We start from the raw sequence: 20,256 nt of genomic DNA, 5'->3' as shown, positions 1-20,256 counted from the left end.
GTGTGCAGTTTTGGTCTCCTAATTTGAGGAATGACATCCTTGCTATTGAGGCAGTGCAGCGTAGGTTTACTAGGTTAATTCCCGGAATGGCGGGACTATCATATGAGGAAAGATTGGAAAGGCTGGGCTTGTATTCACTGGAGTTTAGAAGGATGAGAGGGGATCTTATCGAAACATATAAGATTATTAAGGGGTTGGACACGTTAGAGGCAGGAAACATGTTCCCAATGTTGGGGGAGTCCAGAACCAGGGGCCACACAGTCTAAGAATGAAGGGGAGGCCATTTAAAACTGAGGTGAGAAAAAACTTTTCCACCCAGAGAGTTGTGAATTTGTGGAATTCTCTGCCACAGAGGGCAGTGGAGGACGATTCACTGGATGGGTTTAAGAGAGAGTTAGATAGAGCTCTAGGGGCTAGTGGAATCAAGGGATATGGGGAGAAGGCAGGCACGGGTTACTGATTGTGGACGATCAGCCGTGATCACAATGAATGGTGGTGCGTACAGGCTCGAAGGGCTGAATGGCCTCCTCCTGCACCTATTTTCTATGTTTCTATGGGCCGAATGGCCTAATTCTACTCATGTGTCTTATGGTTTCTGGGAATCTATTAAAATATCTTTTAAACGTTGTAATTACCACTTCCTCTGGTTGCACGTTCAATATACCCACCCCTTTCTGTGTGGAAAAAAAGTCCCCTTTAAAGTTCTCTCACATTAATCCTGTGCCTGCCGTAGATCTGAAGAAGGGTCCTGATCTAACAAAATGCCTCCTCGGCAAGGCCAGCAGCAGAATCAAGGACCAGTCTCACCCCGGCCACTCCCTCTTCTCCTCTCTCCCATCGGGCAAGAGGTACAGAAGTGTGGAGACGCACGCCTCCAGGTTCAGGGGCAGTTTCTTCCCGGCTGTTATCAGGCGACTGAACCGTTCTACCACAACCAGAGAGCAGAGCTGAACTACTATCTACCTCATTGGAGATGCTCTGACTATCTTTGATCGGACTTTACCTTGCACTAAACGTTATTCCCTTTTCATGTATCTGTACACTGTGAGTGTCTTGATCGTAATCATGCATTGTCTTTCCGCTGACTAGTTAGCACGCAATAAAAGCTTTTCACTGTACATTAGTACACGTGACAATAAACTCAGTTTGAACAAAGGTCCCGACCCCAAAAGTCACCTATGTTTTCCAAAGATGCTGCCTGACCCGCTGAGTTACTCCAGCACTTTGTACCTGTCCACGTTCTCCAGAGATGCTGCCTGACCCGCTGAGTTACTCCAGCACTTTGTACCTGTCCACGTTCTCCACAGAGATGCTGCCTGACCCGCTGAGTTACTCCAGCACTTTGTACCTGTCCACGTTCTCCACAGAGATGCTGCCTGACCCGCTGAGTTACTCCAGCACTTTGTACCTGTCCACGTTCTCCACAGAGATGCTGCCTGACCCGCTGAGTTACTCCAGCACTTTGTACCTGTCCACGTTCTCCACAGAGATGCTGCCTGACCCGCTGAGTTACTCCAGCATTTTGTGCCGACCTTCGATTTAAAGCAGCATCTGCAGTTTTCTTCCCTCCAGTTCCATGTGCCTATCCAAAAGTCTCTTAAATGCTACTATCAAAACTTTTTTAAAATCGCAGTGGTACAGTTGCAGCCTCACAGAGAGCCAGGTTCGATCCTGACCACGGGCGCCGTCTGTACGGAGTTTGTACGTTCTCCCCGTGACCTGCGTGGGCTTTTCTCCGAGATCTTCGGTTTCCTCCCACACTCCAAAGACGTGCAGGTTTGGAGGTTAATTGGCTTGGTGCAAGTGTAAAATTGTCCCCAGTGTGTGTGTAGGATAGTGTCAGTGTGCGGGGATCGCTGGGCGGCACGGACTCGGTGGGCCGAAGGGCCTGTTTCCGCGCTGTAACTCTAAACTAAAACTAAAATAATATGAAGAAAGACTGGATAGATTTCAAATGAAGAAAGACCTGGGTGTCGTGGTGCACCAGTCATTGAAAGTAGGCATGCAGGTGCAGCAGGCAGTGAAGAAAGCGAATGGTATGTTGGCATTCATAGCGAGGGGATTTCAGTATAGGAGCAGGGAGGTTCTGCTGCAGTTGTACAGGGCATTGGTGAGACCACACCTGGAGTATTGCGTACAGTTTTGGTCTCCTAATCTGAGGAAAGACATTCTTGCCATAGAGGGAGTACAGAGAAGGTTCACCAGATTGATTCCTGGGATGGCAGGACTTTCATATGAAGAAAGACTGGATAGACTCGGCTTGTACTCGCTGGAATTTAGAAGATTGAGGGGGGATCTTATAGAAACTTACAAAATTCTTAAGGGGTTGGACAGGCTAGATGCAGGAAGATTGTTCCCGATGTTGGGGAAGTCCAGAACAAGGGGTCACAGTTTAAGGATAAGGAGGAAGTCTTTTAGGACCGAGATGAGAAGGGTTTTTTTCACACAGAGAGTGGTGAATCTGTGGAATTCTCTGCCACAGAAGGTAGTTGAGGCCAGTTCATTGGCTATATTTAAGAGGGGGTTAGATGTGGCCCTTGTGGCTAAAGGGATCAGGGGGTATGGAGAGAAGGCAGGTACGGGATACTGAGTTGGATGATCAGCCATGATCATATTGAATGGCGGTGCGTACAGGCTCGAATGGCCTACTCCTGCACCTATTTTCTATGTTTCTAAACTGACAAACAAAGGTGACACTGCAGTAATGGTGAGAGGGTGTGCACCTCATTTTAAGATTGCATGCTGCCGGATGCCTGATTTTGTCATTGACGTCATTAACCAAATGGATGTTTGTTTTCAAATGGCGTTGCAGACTTGCAAATTCAAATAGCACCAAGAAACTCAGAAGCCATCGAAACACGCAGTACAGGAACAGCCCCTTCCGGCCCACCGCAGGCTGAGGGTTTACAAGACGCTGGTCACTTGCCATCTCTCTTAGATAGGGCTGCCAACTGTCCCGCATTAGCCGGGACATCCTGTATTTTGGGCTAAATTTGTTCGTCCTGTACGGGACCGCCCTGGTCTGGGTGGCCCTGTCGGCCAGACACTGTTGGCCCCGATGCTGTAGGCCCGGACACTGCAGGCCCAGACGCTGTAGGCCCGGGCGCTGTAGGCCCGGACACTCTAGGCCTACAGGGAGCCTACAGCCTTAGAGGGAGTACAGAGAAGGTTCACCAGATTGATCCCTGGGATGGCGGGACTTACATATGAGGAAAGACTAGATAGACTGGGCTTGTACTCGCTGGAATTTAGAAGACTGAGGGGGATCTTATAGAAACATATAAAATTCTTAAGGGGTTGGAGAGGCTAGATGCGGGAAGATTGTTCCCGATGTTGGGGGAGTCCAGAACCAGGGGTCACAGCTTAAGGATAAGGGAGAAGTCTTTTAGGACCGAGATGAGAAAACATTTCTTCACACAGAGAGTGGTGAGTCTGTGGAATTTTCTGCCACAGAAGGTAGTTGAGGCCAGTTCATTGGCTATATTTAAGAGGGAGTTAGATGTGGCCCTTGTGGCTAAAGGGATCAGGGGGTATGGAGAGAAGGCAGGTACGGGCTACTGAGCTGAATGATCAGCCATGATCATATTGAATGGCGGTGAAGGCTCGAAGGGCCGAATGGCCTACTCCTGCACCTATTTTCTATGTTTCTATGTTTCTAGGCCCGGATGCTGTAGGCCCGGACGCTGTAGGCCCGGACGCTGTAGGCCCGGGGGCCGCTGCAGGCCCGGACAGTGTAGACTAACGGAGTGTGTTCGGGGCCAAGCGTGTTCACCGAACAGAGGTTGTATAACAACCCGCCTCCCGGCCCAGGCGGCCACCATTGGTGGAGCGGGAGCACGTGGCCGCTGGCTGGGTGAGGTCGCGTGGGGGCGCGGGGCGCGGGGCGGTGACGTCACCTTTTGTCCCTTATTTGGGAGTCAGAAAGTTGGCAACCCTATTCCACACCGTATCACTCTATGACTCTGTTTCCGTGCTGTGTGACTCTCTGACTCTACAACCGAGGAAGGACATCTCACCGCCTCTGATGTGTCTGATGTCTCCATCTTTCAGGACTCCATGGTCTATGTTGCAGTTCCCTGATGTGGGTGGTTTGTGGAGCAGCCGGGACCCTGCTGCTTCTATCACTCTCCTGCAACATTATCTTCTGTGCGCAGAGCTACCGGAGAGGTAGGTGAATGAACGAATGAATGAATGAATAAATAAAAAACATAGCACAAAAAGTAAGGAAATTTGTGTTTGGTAGATTATTTCTTTGTTGTAACAATGCTTCTTGGCAATAAATCTTATACCGTTGGAAAGCCTGTTTATTTCCCTTTTAAATGGTGCCACATTTGTAAGGAACATGCATTTGTGGGATGAGCAGCAGAGCTGAGTATATGGGTTGCGCCCATGAAAAATTTGCCAAATCTTCTCTGCCAATGCCAAACAGCTTATTCTGCCATTGACTCTTGTTCGGTGTTGTTTGGTGGATTGGATGATTGAAGTCTGAAGAAACAAGACATATTGGCAATTTAACAATTTATTCATTTAATAAACAGGAGCCACAGTAGCGTGTGGAAGAACCAGACACAGCCATAACAGCCTGGCACCTCCTCCTCATGCTGGTCACCAGCCTGGTCACACACTGTTGTGGGATGGCATGCCATTCTTGTCAGCACCTGGGGGTACCAGAAGCTCAAAACAAGAGTCAATAGCAACAGCAGAATAAGCTGTTTGGCATTGGCAGAGAAGATTTGGCAAATTTTTCATGGGCGCAACCCATATACTCAGCTCTGCTGCTCATCCCACAAATGCATGTTCCTTACAAATGTGGCACCATTTAAAAGGGAAATAAACAGGCTTTCCAACGGTATAAGATTTATTGCCAAGATGCATTGTTACAACAAAGAAATAATCTACCAAACACAAATTTCCTTACTTTTTGTGCTATGTTTAGAAACAGATAAAATCCTTAAGGGATTGGACCGGCTGGATGCAGGAAAAATATTCCCCATGTTGGGGGAGTCCAGCATAAGGGTGCCGACTAACTCACTCCCAAATACGGGACAAGGTGACGTCACCGCCCCGCGCCCCACGTGACCTCACCCAGCCATCGGCCACGTGCTCCCGCTCCACCAATGGCGGCCTACCGGGCCGGGAGGCGGGTTGCTAGGCAACCTCCGTCAGGCGGCGCCCGGGCCTAAACTGTCCGGAGCTAAAATATTGGAAACCTAGAGTGTCGGGACCTAAACCTAGTGTCTGGGCCTACAGTGTCCGGGCCTACAGTGTCTGGGCCTACAGCGTCCGGGCCTACAGCGTCCAGACCTACAGCGCCCCCCGGGCCTAATACGGGACAAAGCGGTCCCGTACGGGACAAACCAATTGAGCCCAAAATATGGGTTGTCCCGGCTAATACGGGACAGTTGGCAACCCTAGTCCAGAACCGGCGTTTAAGAATAAGGGGTCGGCCATTTAGGACTGAGATGAGGAATTCTCTGCTGCCACAGTAGGCAGTGGAGGCCGATTCACTGGATGTTTTCAAGAGAGAGTTACAGGTTGAAAGGTCTTTAATGGCCACCTGTACCAATTAAGGTACAGTGATATGTGAATTACCATACAGCCATAAAAAGCAACAAGACACACAACAACATAAAAGTTAACATCCACCACAATAGACAATAGGTTCAGGAGGAGGCCGTTCGGCCCTTCGAGCCAGCACCGCCATTCAATGTGATCATGGCTGATCTCTCTCAATCATACCTTCTCCCCATACCCCCTGACTCCGCTATCCTTAAGAGCTCTATCTAGCTCTCTCTTGAATGCATTCAGAGAATTGGCCCCCACTGCCTTCTGAGGCAGAGAATTCCACAGATTCACAACTCTCTGACTGATAAATGTTTTTCCTCATCTCCGTTCTAAATGGCCGACCCCTTATTCTTAAACTGTGGCCCCTGGTTCTGGACTCCCCCAACATTGGGAACATGTTTCCTGCCTCTAACGTGTCCAACCCCTTAATAATCTTATGCGTTTCGATAAGATCCCCTCTCATCCTTCTAAAGATTGGCCACATTCCTCACTGTGATGGAAGGTAATAAAGTCAAAGCTTCTTCCTCTTTATTCTCCCGGTCGAAGCTCTGCGTCTGGGCTATAGAACCTCCCGGGGCAATAGAACAGGCAGCACGGTGGCGCAGCGGTAGAGTTGCTGCCTTACAGTGAATGCAGCGCCGGAGACTCAGGTTCGATCCTGACCACGGGTGCCGTCTGTGCGGAGTTTGTACGTTCTCCCCGTGACCTGCGTGGGTTTTCTCCGAGATCTTCGGTTTCTTCCCACACTCCAAAGACGTACAGGTATGTAGGTTCATTGGCTTGGTAAATGTAAAAATTGTCCCTAGTGTGTGTAGGATAGTGTTAATGTGCGGGGATCGCTGGGCGGCGCGGACCCGGTGGGCCGAAGGGCCTGTTTCCTCGCTGTATATCTAAATCTAAATCTAAATTTAAACCTTGGGTCAAAACTCTTGACCCAAAAATGTTCCCAAAGTTGGGGGAGTCCAGAACCAGGAACCACACAGTCTTAGAATAAAGGGGAGGCCATTTAAAACTGAGGTGAGAAAAAACGTTTCCACCCAGAGAGTTGTGAAGTTGTGGAATTCTCTGCCACAGAGGGCAGTGGAGGCCAAATCACTGGATGGATTTAAGAGAGAGTTAGATAGAGTTCTAGGGACCAGCGGAATCAAGGGATATGGGGAGAAGGCAGGCACGGGTTACTGATTGTGGACGATCAGCCATGATCACAATGAATGGCGGTGCGTACAGGCTCGAAGGGCTGAATGGCCTCCTCCTGCACCTATTTTCTATGTTTCTACGTTTCTTCGCTGGACTGAGGGAGGGGAGAGGGAAACGAGAGAGATATGGAAGGGTAAGGTGTGAAAACCAGATCTCAAAGGAGATGGAGATCAAGGAAAATATAGCTAAGGGGAAGATGACATCGAGGTAAAATGTAATCAGGACAGTTAGACTGATCAGCCAACTGGGATGGGGAGGGATGGAGAGAGAGGGACCCGCTGAGTTGCCTGACCCGCTGAGTTACTCCAACAGTTTGTGTCTATCTTTGGTGTAAACCAGCATCTGCAGTTCCTTTAGTTAAGTTTAGAGATACAGTGCGGAAACAAGCCCTTTCGGCCCACCGGGTCCGCGCCGACCAGCGATTCCCGCGCACTAACACTATCCTACACCCACTAGGGACAATTTATTTTTACATTTACCAAGCCAATTTACATACATACCTGAGTGTGGGCGGAAACCGAAGATCATTAGCAAATTTGCCGATGATACAAAGCTGGGTGGCAGTGTGAACTGTGAGGAAGATGCTATGAGGTTGCAGGGTGACTTGGACAGGTTGTGTGAGTGGGCGGATGCATGGCAGATGCAGTTTAATGTAGATAAGTGTGAGGTTATCCACTTTGGTGGTAAGAATAGGAAGGCAGAGTATTATCTGAATGGTGTCAAGTTAGGAAAAGGGGACGTACAACGAGATCTGGGTGTCTTAGTGCATCAGTCACTGAAAGGAAGCATGCAGGTACAGCAGGCAGTGAAGAAAGCCAATGGAATGTTGGCCTTCATAACAAGAGGAGTTGAGTCCAAAGACGTACAGGTATGTAGGTTAATTGGCTGGGTAAATGTAAAAATTGTCCCTAGTGGGTGTAGGATAGTGTTAATGTACGGGGATCACTGGGCGGCACGGACTTGGAGGGCCGAAAAGGGCTGTTTCCGGCTGTATATATATGATGATGATGATGATATGATGAGTCTAGGAGCAAAGAGGTCTTTCTGCAGTTGTACAGGGCCCTAGTGAGACCACACCTGGAGTACTGTGTGCAGTTTTGGTCTCCAAATTTGCGGAAGGATATTCTTGCAATTGAGGGCGTGCAGCGTAGGTTTACTGTTAATTCCCGGAATGGCGGGACTATCATATGTTGAAAGACTGGAGCGACTAGAGAGAGCTGGATAGAGCTCTTAAGGATAGCGGAGTGAGGGGGTATGGGGAGAAGGCAGGAACGGGGTACTGATTGAGAGTGATCAGCCATGATCGCATTGAATGGCGGTGCTGGCTCGAAGGGCTGAATGGCCTACTCCTGCACCTATTGTCTATTGTCTATTGTCTATTGACTAGGTTTGTATACACTGGAATTTAGAAGGATGAGAGGGGATCTTATCGAAACGTATAGGATTATTAAGGGGTTGGACACGTTAGAGGCAGGAAACATGTTCCCAATGTTGGGGGAGTCCAGAACCAGGGGCCACCGTTTAAGAATAAGGGGTCGGCCATTTAGAACTGAGATGAAGAAAAACTTTTTCAGTCAGAGAGTTATGAATCTGTGGAATTCTCTGCCTCAGAAGGCAGTGGAGGCCAATTCTCTGAATACATTCAAGAGAGAGCTAGATAGAGCTCTTAAGGATAGCGGAGTCAGGGGGTATGGGGAGAAGGCAGGAACGGGGTACTGATTGAGAATGATCAGCCATGATCACATTGAATGGCGATTCAACGAACTGGCCTCCACTGCCTTCTGAGGCAGAGAATTCCACACCTTCACCACTCTCTGACTGAAAATGTTCTTCCTCATCTCCGTTCTAAATGGCCTACCCCTTATTCTTAAACTGTGGCCCCTTGTTCTGGACTCCCCCAACATTGGGAACATGTTTCCTGCCTCTAATGTGTCCAATCCCCTAATTATCTTATATGTTTCAATAAGATCCCCCCTCATCCTTCTAAATTCCAGTGTATACAAGCCCAATCGCTCCAGCCTTTCAACATACGACAGTCCCGCCATTCCGGGAATTAACCTAGTGAACCTACGCTGCACGCCCTCCATAGCAAGAATATCCTTCCTCAAATTTGGAGACCAAAACTGCACACAGTACTCCAGGTGCGGTCTCACCAGGGCCCGGTACAACTGTAGAAGGACCTCTTTGCTCCTATACTCAACTCCTCTTGTTACGAAGGCCAACATTCCATTGGCTTTCTTCACTGCCTGCTGTACCTGCATGCTTCCTTTCATTGACTGATGCACTAGGACACCCAGATCTCGTCCCGCTAAGCTACTCCAGCATTTCGTGTCTATCTGCAGTTCTTTCCTGCACATTCTATATTCAGTGCTCTGACTGATGTAGGCCGATGTTATCAGGCAACTGAACCATCCAACCACATCCTGGGAGCAGTGCTGAGCTACTATCTACTGCTCTGATGAATCTTGGACTATCGGGTCTATTGTGGATAGGGTGAGCAGTTTTAAATACTTGGGAGTCCGCATCGCAGAGGATCTGACGTGGGCAACGCACATTGCCGCACTGGTGGGTAAGGCAAAGCAGCGCCTTTACCACCTTAGACAACTGAGGAAATTCAGAGTGTCTCTGAGGATCCTTCATTGCTTCTACTCTGGGGCTGTAGAGAGCATCCTGTCCGGCAACATTACAGTCTGGTTTGGGAACAGCTCTGCCCAGGACAGGAAGGCCCTGCAGAGAGTAGTGCGTTCGGCAGAACGCACCGTGGGAACTACACTCACCCCCCTGCAGGACCTATACATCAGGAGGTGCAGATCCAGAGCCAGCAACATTATGGGGGACCCCTGCCCCCCAATAACGGACTGTTCCAGATGCTACGATCAGGCAAACGCCTCCGCTGTCACGCTGTGAAAACGGAGAGGATGAGATGGAGCTTCTTCCCACAGGCCATCAGGACTGTCAACTTTTATAACCCCAGAGACTAAATTTTTGTCGACACTAATAGTAACTTATTAACTTTATTTATATGCTGTAACTGTAATTCTTTTTGTGCACAACCCGCAGGCATTGCCACTTTCATTTCACTGCACATCGTGTATGTGTATGTGACAAATAAATTTGACTTGAATTGATCCTTGATCGGACTTTGCTGGCTTTACCTTGCACTAAAGGTTATTTATTCCCTTATCATGTATCTACACACTGTAAATGGGTCGATTGTAATCGTCTGTTGTCTTTCCGCTGACTGGTTAGCACGCAACAAAAGCTTTTCACGGAACCTCGGTACACGTGACAATAAACTAAACCGAATGTGGCCAAACCCTTTTTGACAACCCTATCTACCTGTGACCTTTCTTCCAGGTAACACAAGCAAGTTCCTTCCTCATTTCAGGAGAAGGTAAGACCCCAAAGTTTGTAAGCGTTCAGAAGCACTGATGTATTAATTTACACGGTCTTTAGTTTAATTTCGTTTAGAGATACAGGCCCTTCGGCCCACAGTCCCCACGCCGACCAGCGATCCCTGCACACTAACACTATCCCACATCTTCTTGGCTTACAGCAGGCAGTGAAGAAAGCAAATTTGCAGATGATACTAAGCTGGGGGGGTAGTGTGAATTGTGAGGAAGATGCAATAAGGCTGCAGGGTGACTTGGACAGGTTGTGTGAGTGGGCGGATACATGGCAGATGCAGTTTAATGTGGATAAGTGTGAGGTTATTCACTTTGGAAGTAAGAATAGAAAGGCAGATTATTATCTGAATGGTGTCAAGTTAGGAGGAGGGGGAGTTCAACGAGATCTGGGTGTCCTAGTGCATCAGTCAATGAAAGGAAGCATGCAGGTACAGCAGGCAGTGAAGAAAGCCAATGGCATGTTGGCCTTCATAACAAGAGGAGTAGAGTATAGGAGCAAAGAGGTCCTTCTACAGTTGTACCGGGCCCTGGTGAGACCGCACCTGGAGTACTGTGTGCAGTTTTGGTCTCCAAATTTGAGGAAGGACATTCTTGCTATGGAGGGCGTGCAGCGTAGGTTCACCAGGCCAATTCCCAGGATGGCAGGACTGACATATGATAAAAGAATGGATCGACTGGAATTATATTCACTGGAATTTAGAAGGATGAGAGGGGATCTTACAGAAACATATACAATTCTTAAGGGATTGGACAGGCTAGATGCAGAAAAAATGTTCCCCATGTTGGGGGAGTCCAGAACTAGGGGTCACACACAGTCTAAGAATAAGGGGTCGGCCATTTAGGACTGAGATGAGGAAAATCTTTTTCACCCAGAGAGTTGTGAATCTGTGGAATTCTCTGCCACAGAAGACAGTGGAGGCCAATTCACTGGATGTGTTCAAGAGAGAGTCAGATTTAGCTCTTGGGGCTAACGGAATCAAGGGATACGGGGAGAAAGCAGGAACGGGGTACTGATTGTAGATGATCGGCCATGATCATATTGAATGGCGGTGCTGGCTCGAAGGGCGGAATGGCCGACTCCTGTGCCTATTGTCTATGTTTCTATCACTTGACTTACGTGGCTTGCATCGTGTCCTTTCTTCATAGCTTTAGCTTCAAGTCGGAAGAGGTGGAAGACAATCCTGTCTATGGCAACATCAACTACTTTTACACAGGTGAGCAGTTCCTGAACATCCACAGTTAGGGTTGCCAACTGTCCCGTATTAGTCGGGACATCCCGTATTTTGGGCTAAATTGGTTTGTCCCGGTCGCTGTAGGCCCGGTCGCTGTAGGCCCGGTCGCTGTAGGCCCGGTCGCTGTAGGCCCGGTCGCTGTAGGCCCGGTCGCTGTAGGCCTGTACGTTGTAGGCCCGGTCGCTGTAGGCCCGGTCGCTGTAGGCCCGTTCGCTGTAGGCCCGGTCGCTGCCGGCCCGGACGCTGCAGGCCCGGACGCTGCAGGCCCGGTCGCTGCAGGCCCGGTCGCTGTAGGCCCGGTCGCTGTAGGCCCGGTCGCTGTAGGCCCGGTCGCTGTAGGCCCGGTCGCTGTAGGCCCGGTCGCTGTAGGCCCGGTTGCTGTAGGCCCGGACGCTGTAGGCCCGGACGCTGTAGGCCCAGACACTGTAGGCTAACGGAGCGTGTTCGGGGAGCGTGGCCGAGTGTGTTCGCCTGACGGAGGTAGCGTGGCAACCCGCCTCCCGGCCCGGGCGGCCGCCATTGGTGGGCGAGGTCACGTGGGGCGCGGGGCGGTGACATCACCTTGTCCCTTATTTGGGAGTGAGACAGTTGGCAACCCTAACAGTAGCGCCGCGGTACAGTTGATGCCTTACGGCGCCCAGGCACCCAGCTTCGATCCTGACCATGGTTGCTGTCTGTCTGGAGTTTGCACGATCACCGTTTACAATTTCTCTCTGTAGGTGTGGAGAGAGGGAGCATCCCGCAGTCAATGTCAAAGCAGCGGGAAATGAAGGTGCGTTTAATGTCAGATTAATCATTCAAAGTTTGGCTTTAGGATGTTTGACAGGGTTAGACAATAGACAATAGGTGCAGGAGTAGGCCATTCAGCCCTTCGAACCTGTACGCACCGCCATTCAATACGATCATGGCTGATCACTCTCAATCAGTACCCCGTTCCTGCCTTCTCCCCATACCCCCTCACTCCGCTATCCTTAAGAGCTCTATCCAGCTCTCTCTTGAAAGCATCCAACGAACTGGCCTCCACTGCCTTCTGAGGCAGAGAATTCCACACCTTCACCACTCTCTGACTGAAAAAGTTCTTCCTCATCTCCGTTCTAAATGGCCTACCCCTTATTCTTAAACTGTGGCCCCTTGTTCTGGACTCCCCCAACATTGGGAACATGTTTCCTGCCTCTAATGTGTCCAATCCCCTAATTATCTTATATGTTTCAATAAGATCCCCCCTCATCCTTCTAAATTCCAGTGTATACAAGCCTAATTGCTCCAGCCTTTCAACATACGACAGTCCCGCCATTCCGGGAATTAACCTAGTGAACCTACGCTGCACGCCCTCCATAGCAAGAATATCCTTCCTCAAATTTGGAGACCAAAACTGCACACAGTACTCCAGGTGCGGTCTCACCAGGGCCCGGTACAACTGTAGAAGGACCTCTTTGCTCCTATACTCAATTCCTCTTGTTATGAAGGCCAACATGCCATTGGCTTTCTTCACAGCGCGGCACTCCCTCCCTCCCTCCTCAGACAGGAAGACTAGTGGGAGAACTGGGAAGGGGGAGGGAGGAGAGGGACAGAGGAGCTATCTAAAGTTAGAGAAGTCAATGTTCGTACCACTGGGCTGTAGGCTGTCCAAGCGAAATATGAGGTGCTGTTCCTCCAATTTGCGCTGGTCCTCACTCTGACAATGGAGGAGGCCCAGGACAGGAAGGTCAGATTGGGAGTGGGAGGGGGAGTTGAAGTGCTGAGCCACCGGGAGATCGGGTTGGTGAAGACGGACTGGGCGAAGGTGTTGAGCGAAACGATCGCCGAGCCTGCGTTTGGTCTCGCCGATGTAGAGAAGTTGACATCTGGGACAGCGGGTACAATAGATGAGGTTGGAGGAGGTGCAGGTGACTTTGAGAGAAAGGTTGTTGTCTCGACACCAGGACATGAGGTTCTCAATCTCCTTCCTTTAAACATAGAAACATAGATAATAGGTGCAGCAGGAGGCCATTTGGCCCTTCGAGCCAGCACCGCCATTCATTGTGATCACGGCTGATCATCCACAATCAGTAACCCGTGCCTGCCCTCTCCCCATATCCCTTGATTCCGCTAGCCCCTAGAGCTCTACCTAACTCTCTTTTAAATTCATCCAGTGAATTGGCCTCCACTGTCCTCTGTGGCAGAGAATTCCACATTTCACAACTCTCTGGGTGAAAACGTTTCTTCTCACCTGTTTTAAATGTCCTCCCCTTTATTCTTAGACTGTGTGGCCCCTGGCTCTGGACTACCCCAACATTGGGAACATTTTTCCTGCATCTAGCTTGTCCAGTCCTTTTATAATTTTATACATCTCTATAAGATCCCCTCTCATCCTTCTAAACTCCAGCGAATACAAGACCAGTCTTTCCAATCTTTCCTCATATGACAGTCCCGCCATCACGGGGATTAACCTGGTGAACCTACGCTGCACTGCCTCAATAGCAAGGACGTCCTTCCTCAAATTCGGAGACCAAAACTGCGCACAATACTCCAGATGTGGTCTCACCAGGGCCCTATACAACTGCAGTAGGACCTCTTTACTCCTATACTCACATTTTAAAATGTGCTATACAAATAAAATTGACTTGACTTGACTCCTGTTCTCAGTCTCTATGGAAGAATGGCCTTTGTGTGCTTTCTTGGCAGTTACATCAAGTGCAGGTGCTTAGTATAGATAAGTTTAATTTAGTTTAGAGATACAGTGCGGAAACAGGCCCTTCGGCCCACCAAGTCCCCACCGACCAGCGATCCCCGCACACTAACACTACCTCCATGGTATTGGAGGTAGGGTACACTGGGGACAATTTACACTTATACCAAGCCAATTAACCCGCAAACCTGTACATCTTTGGAGTGTGGGAGGAAACTGAAGATATTGGAGAAAAACCACGCAGGTCACGGGGAGAACGTGCAAACTCCGTACAGACAGCACCCGCAGTTGGGACTTGGACAGGCTAGATGCAGGAAACAATGTTCCCCATGTTGGGGGAGTCCAGAACCAGGGGTGACACACAGTTTAAGAATAAGGGGTCGGCCATTTAGGACTGAGATGAGGAGAAACGTTTTCACCCAGAGAGTTGTGAATGTGTGGAATTCTCTGCCACAGAAGACAGTGGAGGCCAATTCACTGGATGTTTTCAAGAGGTTAAGCTCTTAGGGCTAACAGAATCAAGGGATATGGGGAGAAAGCAGAAACGGGGTACTGATTGTGGATGATCAGCCATGATCATATTGAATGGCGGTGCCGGATCGAAGGGCCGCATGGTCTATTCCTGGACCTATTTTCCAATCATTTTCCAATGTTCTATAGATCATTTTCCAATGTTCTATCGATTCAGGATTAGTTCCTGTGGATTGGAGGGTAACTAATGTTGTCCCACTTTTTAAGAAAGGTGGGAGAGAGAAAACGGGGAATTATAGACCAGTTAGTCTGACATCAGTGGTGGGGAAGATGCTGGAGTCAATTATAAAAAAAACAAAATTGCGGAGCATTTGGATAGCAGTAACAGGATCGTTCCGAGCCAGCATGGATTTACGAAGGGGAAATCATGCATGACTAATCTTCTGGAATTCTTTGAGGATGTAACTAGGAAAATTGACAGGGGAGAGCCGGTGGATGTGGTGTACCTTGACTTTCAGAAAGCCTTTGACAAGGTTCCACATAGGAGATTAGTGGGAAAAATTAGAGCACATGGTATTGGAGGTAGGGTACTGACATGGAAAGAAAATTGGTTGACAGACAGAAAGCAAAGAGTGGGGATAAATGGGTCCCTTTCAGAATGGCAGGCAGTAACTAGTGGGGTACCGCAGCTTTTTACAATATACATTAATGACTTGGATGAAGGGATTAAAAGTGCCATTAGCAAATTTGCAGATGATACAAAGCTGGGTGGTAGTGTGAACTGTGAGGAAGATGCTATGAGGTTGCAGGGTGACTTGGACAGGTTGTGTGAGTGGGCGGATGCATGGCAGATGCAGTTTAATGTGGATAAGTGTGAGGTTATCCACTTTGGTGGTAAGAATAGGAAGGCAGAGTATTATCTGAATGGTGTCAAGTTAGGAAAAGGGGACGTACAACGAGATCTGGGTGTCCTAGTGCATCAGTCACTGAAAGGAAGCATGCAGGTACAGCAGGCAGTGAAGAAAGCCAATGGAATGTTAGCCTTCATAACAAGAGGAGTTGAGTGTAGGAGAAAAGAGGTCCTTCTGCAGTTGTACAGGGCCCTAGTGAGACCGCACCTGGAGTACTGTGTGCAGTTTTGGTCTTCAAATTTGAGGAAGGATATTCTTGCTATTGAGGGCGTGCAGCGAAGGTTTACTAGGTCAATTCCCGGGATGGCGGGACTGTCATATTTTGATAGACTGGAGCGACTGGGCTTGTATACACTGGAATTTAGACGGAGATCTTATCGAAACGTATAAGATTATTAAGGGGTTGGACACGTTAGAGGCAGGAAACATGTTCCCAATGTTGGGGGAGTCCAGAACCAGGGGCCACACAGTTTAAGAATAAGGGGTAGGCCATTTAGAACTGAGATGAGGAAAAACCTTTTCAGTCAGACAGTTGCGAATCTGTGGAATTCTCTGCCTCAGAAGGCAGTGGAGGCCAGTTCGTTGGATGCTTTCAAGAGAGAGCTAGATAGAGCTCTTAAGGATAGCGGAGTGAGGGGGTACGGGGAGAAGGCAGGAACGGGGTACTGATTGAGAGTGATCAGCCATGATCACATTGAATGGCGGTGCTGGCTCGAAGGGCTGAATGGCCTACTCCTGCACCTATTGTCTATTGTCTATTGTCTAAATTACTTGCGTTCTGCTTTCCCCTTCGAGCAGCGACAGGTGTGCTACGCCAAGCTGGAACTGCCGGCGTCTCGGGATCGTCAGGGCAGAGAGCAAAGTAACACGCAGTACACCGACATCTTGAACATGCTCGCGATCAGCCAGGCATCGGAGGTGAGCGTGGGGACACGCAAAGACAGCGGCCACAGCGACCTGCCCTCGCCAACCTCAAACACCCAGCTCCTCGACCTCGGCTCGTCCGACCTCTACGCCTCGGTGCGCCTCGGCAGGCGCGCGGACAGGGGCTGGCGGGAGGACTACGCCAACAAAGACAGCCTGAAAATCTAGCCTTCGGAAAGCATCGCCATCCCGCACGCTGGTGGGTAAGGCAGACACAAAGCGCTGGAGTAACTCAGCGGGTCGGGCAGCATCTCGGGAGAGAAGGAATCCGAATGGGTGATGACATTCCGGGTCGAGACTCTTCTTCAGATTGATGTCAGGGGAGGGGGCGGGGGAAAGATTGGATGTAGTCAGAGACAGGAAGACAATAGGCAATAGGCAATAGACAATAGGTGCAGGAGTAGGCCATTCAGCCCTTCGAGCCAGCACCGCCAATAGGTGCAGGAGGAGGCCATTTGGCCCTTCGAGCCTGTACCCACCGCCATTCAATGTGATCATGGCTGATCATTCTCAATCAGTACCCCGTTCCTGCCTTCTCCCCATACCCCCTGACTCCGCTATCCTTAAGAGCTCTATCCAGCTCTCTCTTGAAAGCATTCAGAGAATTGGCCTCCACTGCCTTCTGAGGCAGAGAATTCCACAGATTCACAACTCTCTGACTGAAAAAGTTTTTCCTCATCTCAGTTCTAAATGGCCGACCCCTTATTCTTAAACTGCGTGGCCCCTGGTTCTGGACTCCCCCAACATTGGGAACATGTTTCCTGCCTCTAACGTGTCCAACCCCTTAATAATCTTATACGTTTCAATAAGATCTCCTCTCACCCTTCTAAATTCCAAGCCTAGTCGCTCCAGTCTTTCAACATATGATAGTCCCGCCATTCCGGGAATTAACCTAGTAAACCTACGCTGCACGCCCTGGACACATATCATACAATGTATCTTACATAGACACAAAGCGCTGGAGTACCTCAGCGGGTCAGGCAGCATCTCTGGATAGAAGGAATGGGTGACGTTTCGGGTCGACACCCTTCTTCAGACTGACTCGACCCGAAACGTCACCCATTCCTTCTCTCTGGAGATGCTGCCTGTCCCAGCTGAGTTACTGCAGCATTTTGAGTCTATGTACGATCAATGCGGGCTGGAGAAGAGATGAGAATGAAGGTGATGCAAGGATGTGAACAGTGGAACTAGCAGGATGACTAGGTAGAGAAATACCACTGGGTTGTAAGCTGATGGAGCCAAATGAATGAATACTTTATTATCACATGGGCGGTCACGGTGGCACAGCGGTAGAGTTGCCGCCTTACAGCAAATGCAGCGCCGGAGACCCGGGTTCCATCCCGACTACGGCCGCCGTCTGTGCGGAGTTTGTACGTTCTCCCCGTGACCTGCGTGGGTTTTCCCCGAGATCTTCAGTGTCCTCCCACACTCCAAAGACGTACAACTTTGTCGGTTAATTGACTTGGTAAACGTAAAAATTGTCCCTAGTGTGTGTAGGGTAGTGTTAGTAATAATAATAATAATAATGCATTTTATTTATATAGCGCTTTTCATACACTCAAAGACGCTTTACAGAGATTTTGAGAACATAGGTAAATGAATAAATAGATAAATAAGTAAATAAATAAATGAACAGAGAAAGGAGACAGTAGGTGAGGTGACCTTCAGTGGTTGAAGGCAGTACTGAACAGGTGAGACTTCAGCGATGTTTTGAATGTGGTGAGTGTGGAGGAGTCTCTGACGGTTTGGGGTAGTGAGTTCCATAGGGTGGGAGCAGCGATGGAGAAAGCCCTGTCCCCCCAGGATCTGAGTTTAGTCCGGATGTGGGGGGATAGGAGATTGGCAGCGGCAGAGCGGAGGGTGCAGGTGGGAGTGTGCCTGTGGAGGAGGTCGGTCAGGTAGGATGGGGCCAGGTTATGGAGGGCTTTGTAGGTTATGAGGAGGATTTTGTACTGGATTCTCTGGGGGATGGGGAGCCAGTGGAGTTTATAAAGGACGGGGGTGATATGGTCACGGATCGAGGTGTGTGTGAGTAGACGGGCAGCGGAGTTTTGAATGTATTGAAGTTTATTGATGATTTTTGAGGGTGCGCCATAGAGGATGGAGGCTGTTGCAGTAGTCCAGACGGGAGGTGATGAAGGCGTGGATGAGGGTTTCTGCAGCTGTGGAGGAGAGGGATGGACGGAGACGGGCAATGTTTTTGAGGTGGAAGAAGGCTGCACAGTGAAATTCTTTGATTGCATGCACAAGGTTTGCAAATAGTCACCACAGATGGGGTGCTTACAAAGTTACAGAGTATTTGCGTGCCAGGTCCACCATTTCTCTCCCCCTCCCCCTCCCTCACTGTCCCCCCCCCCCCCACACCGTTTCCCCTTTGTTCCTTCCAGTCTTATTGGAAAGACTGGGCTTGTATTCACTGGAGTTTAGAAGGAGGAGAGGGGATCTTATACAGACGTATATCATTTTCAAAGGACTGGTCAAGCTAGATGCAGGAAAAATGTTCCCAAGGGCGGCACGGTGGCGCAGCGGTAGAGTTGCTGCTTTACAGCGAATGCAGCGCCGGAGACTCAGGTTCGATCCTGACTACGGGCGCTGCACTGTAAGGAGTTTGTACGTTCTCCCCGTGACCTGCGTGGGTTTTCTCCGAGATCTTCGGTTTCCTCCCACACTCCAAAGACGTACAGGTTTGTAGGTTAATTGGCTGGGTAAATGTAAAAATTGTCCCTAGTGGGTGTAGGATAGTGTTAGTGTGCGGGGATCGCTGGGCGGCGCGGACTTCGTGGGCCGAAAAGGCCTGTTTCCGCGCTGTATATATATGATATGATTATGAATGTTGGGGGGAGTCCAGAACCAGGGGCCACACAGTCTAAGAATGAAAGGGGAGGCCATTTAAAACTGAGGTGAGAAAAAAACCCTTTTCACCCAGAGAGTTGTGAATTTGTGGAATTCTCTGCCACAGAGGGCAGTGGAGGCCGATTCACTGGATGAATTTAAAAGAGAGTTAGGTGGAGCTGTTGGGGCTAGTGGAATCAAGGGATATGGGGAGAAGGCAGGCACGGGTTACTGATTGTGGAGGGGGAGGAGGGAGGGGGTGGATGGAGGGGAGGAGGAGGGATGGAGGGAGGGAGGGGGAGGGGGGAGGAGGGAGGGGGTGGAGGGAGGGGGAGGGGAATAGGAGGGGGGTAGAGGGAAGGGGGAGGGGGGTAGAGGGGAGGGGAGTAGGAGGGGGGTGGAGGGAGGAAGGGGAGGACTTTAGATTTTAGATTTAGAGATACAGCGCAGAAACAGGCCCTTCGGCCCACCGGGTCCGCACCGCCCAGCGATCCCCGCACATTAACATTATCCTAGACCCACTAGGGACAATTTTTACATTTGCCCAGCCAATTAACCTACAAACCTACAAAGGAGGAGGGATGGAGGGAGGGAGGGAGGGGGGGGAGGAGGGAGGGGAATATGTGGGGGGTAGAGGGAGGAGGGATGGAGGGAGGAGAGGGTGCTGCACCAATGCAGGAGAGGTTTGGGCCCAAAGGGTCATCTTGCTCTGTACTAAGTTAAAAAGCAACAAGACACACAGCCACATAGAACATAGAAACATAGAAAATAGGTGCAGGAGTAGGCCATTCGGCCCTTCGAGCCTGTACGCACCACCATTCAATATGATCATGGCTGATCATCCAGCTCAGTGTCCCGTACCTGCCTTCTCTCCATACCCCCTGATCCCTTTAGCAAAAAGGGCCACATCTAACTCCCTCTTAAATATAGCCAATGAACTGGCCTCAACTACCTTCTGTGGCAGAGAATTCCACAGACTCACCACTCTCTGTGTGAAGAAATGTTTTCTCATCTCGGTCCTAAAAGACTTCCCCCTTATCCTTAAGCTG

At 49.7% G+C, this 20,256-nt stretch overlaps 1 protein-coding gene across 1 annotated transcript in view; it reads left to right on the top strand.

Annotated features, from left to right (window-relative positions):
• LOC144611032 (uncharacterized) overlaps positions 1-20,256 on the top strand; it is a 29,277-nt gene that overhangs the window by 3,011 nt on the left and 6,010 nt on the right. The window contains exons 2-6 of the mRNA XM_078430118.1: positions 4,051-4,167; positions 10,120-10,156; positions 11,316-11,383; positions 12,121-12,173; positions 16,250-16,574. Coding sequence (XP_078286244.1) covers positions 4,051-4,167; positions 10,120-10,156; positions 11,316-11,383; positions 12,121-12,173; positions 16,250-16,543 — 569 coding nt within the window. The 3' untranslated portion in view covers positions 16,544-16,574. The remainder of the gene's footprint in view (positions 1-4,050; positions 4,168-10,119; positions 10,157-11,315; positions 11,384-12,120; positions 12,174-16,249; positions 16,575-20,256) is intronic.

The sequence above is a fragment of the Rhinoraja longicauda genome, chromosome 39 (genome assembly GCF_053455715.1).
Source record: "Rhinoraja longicauda isolate Sanriku21f chromosome 39, sRhiLon1.1, whole genome shotgun sequence".
Classification (NCBI taxonomy): Eukaryota; Metazoa; Chordata; class Chondrichthyes; order Rajiformes; family Arhynchobatidae; genus Rhinoraja; species Rhinoraja longicauda.
The sequence above is the reverse complement of the archived record's forward strand: the minus strand, read 5'-3'. Positions and strand labels throughout refer to the sequence as shown.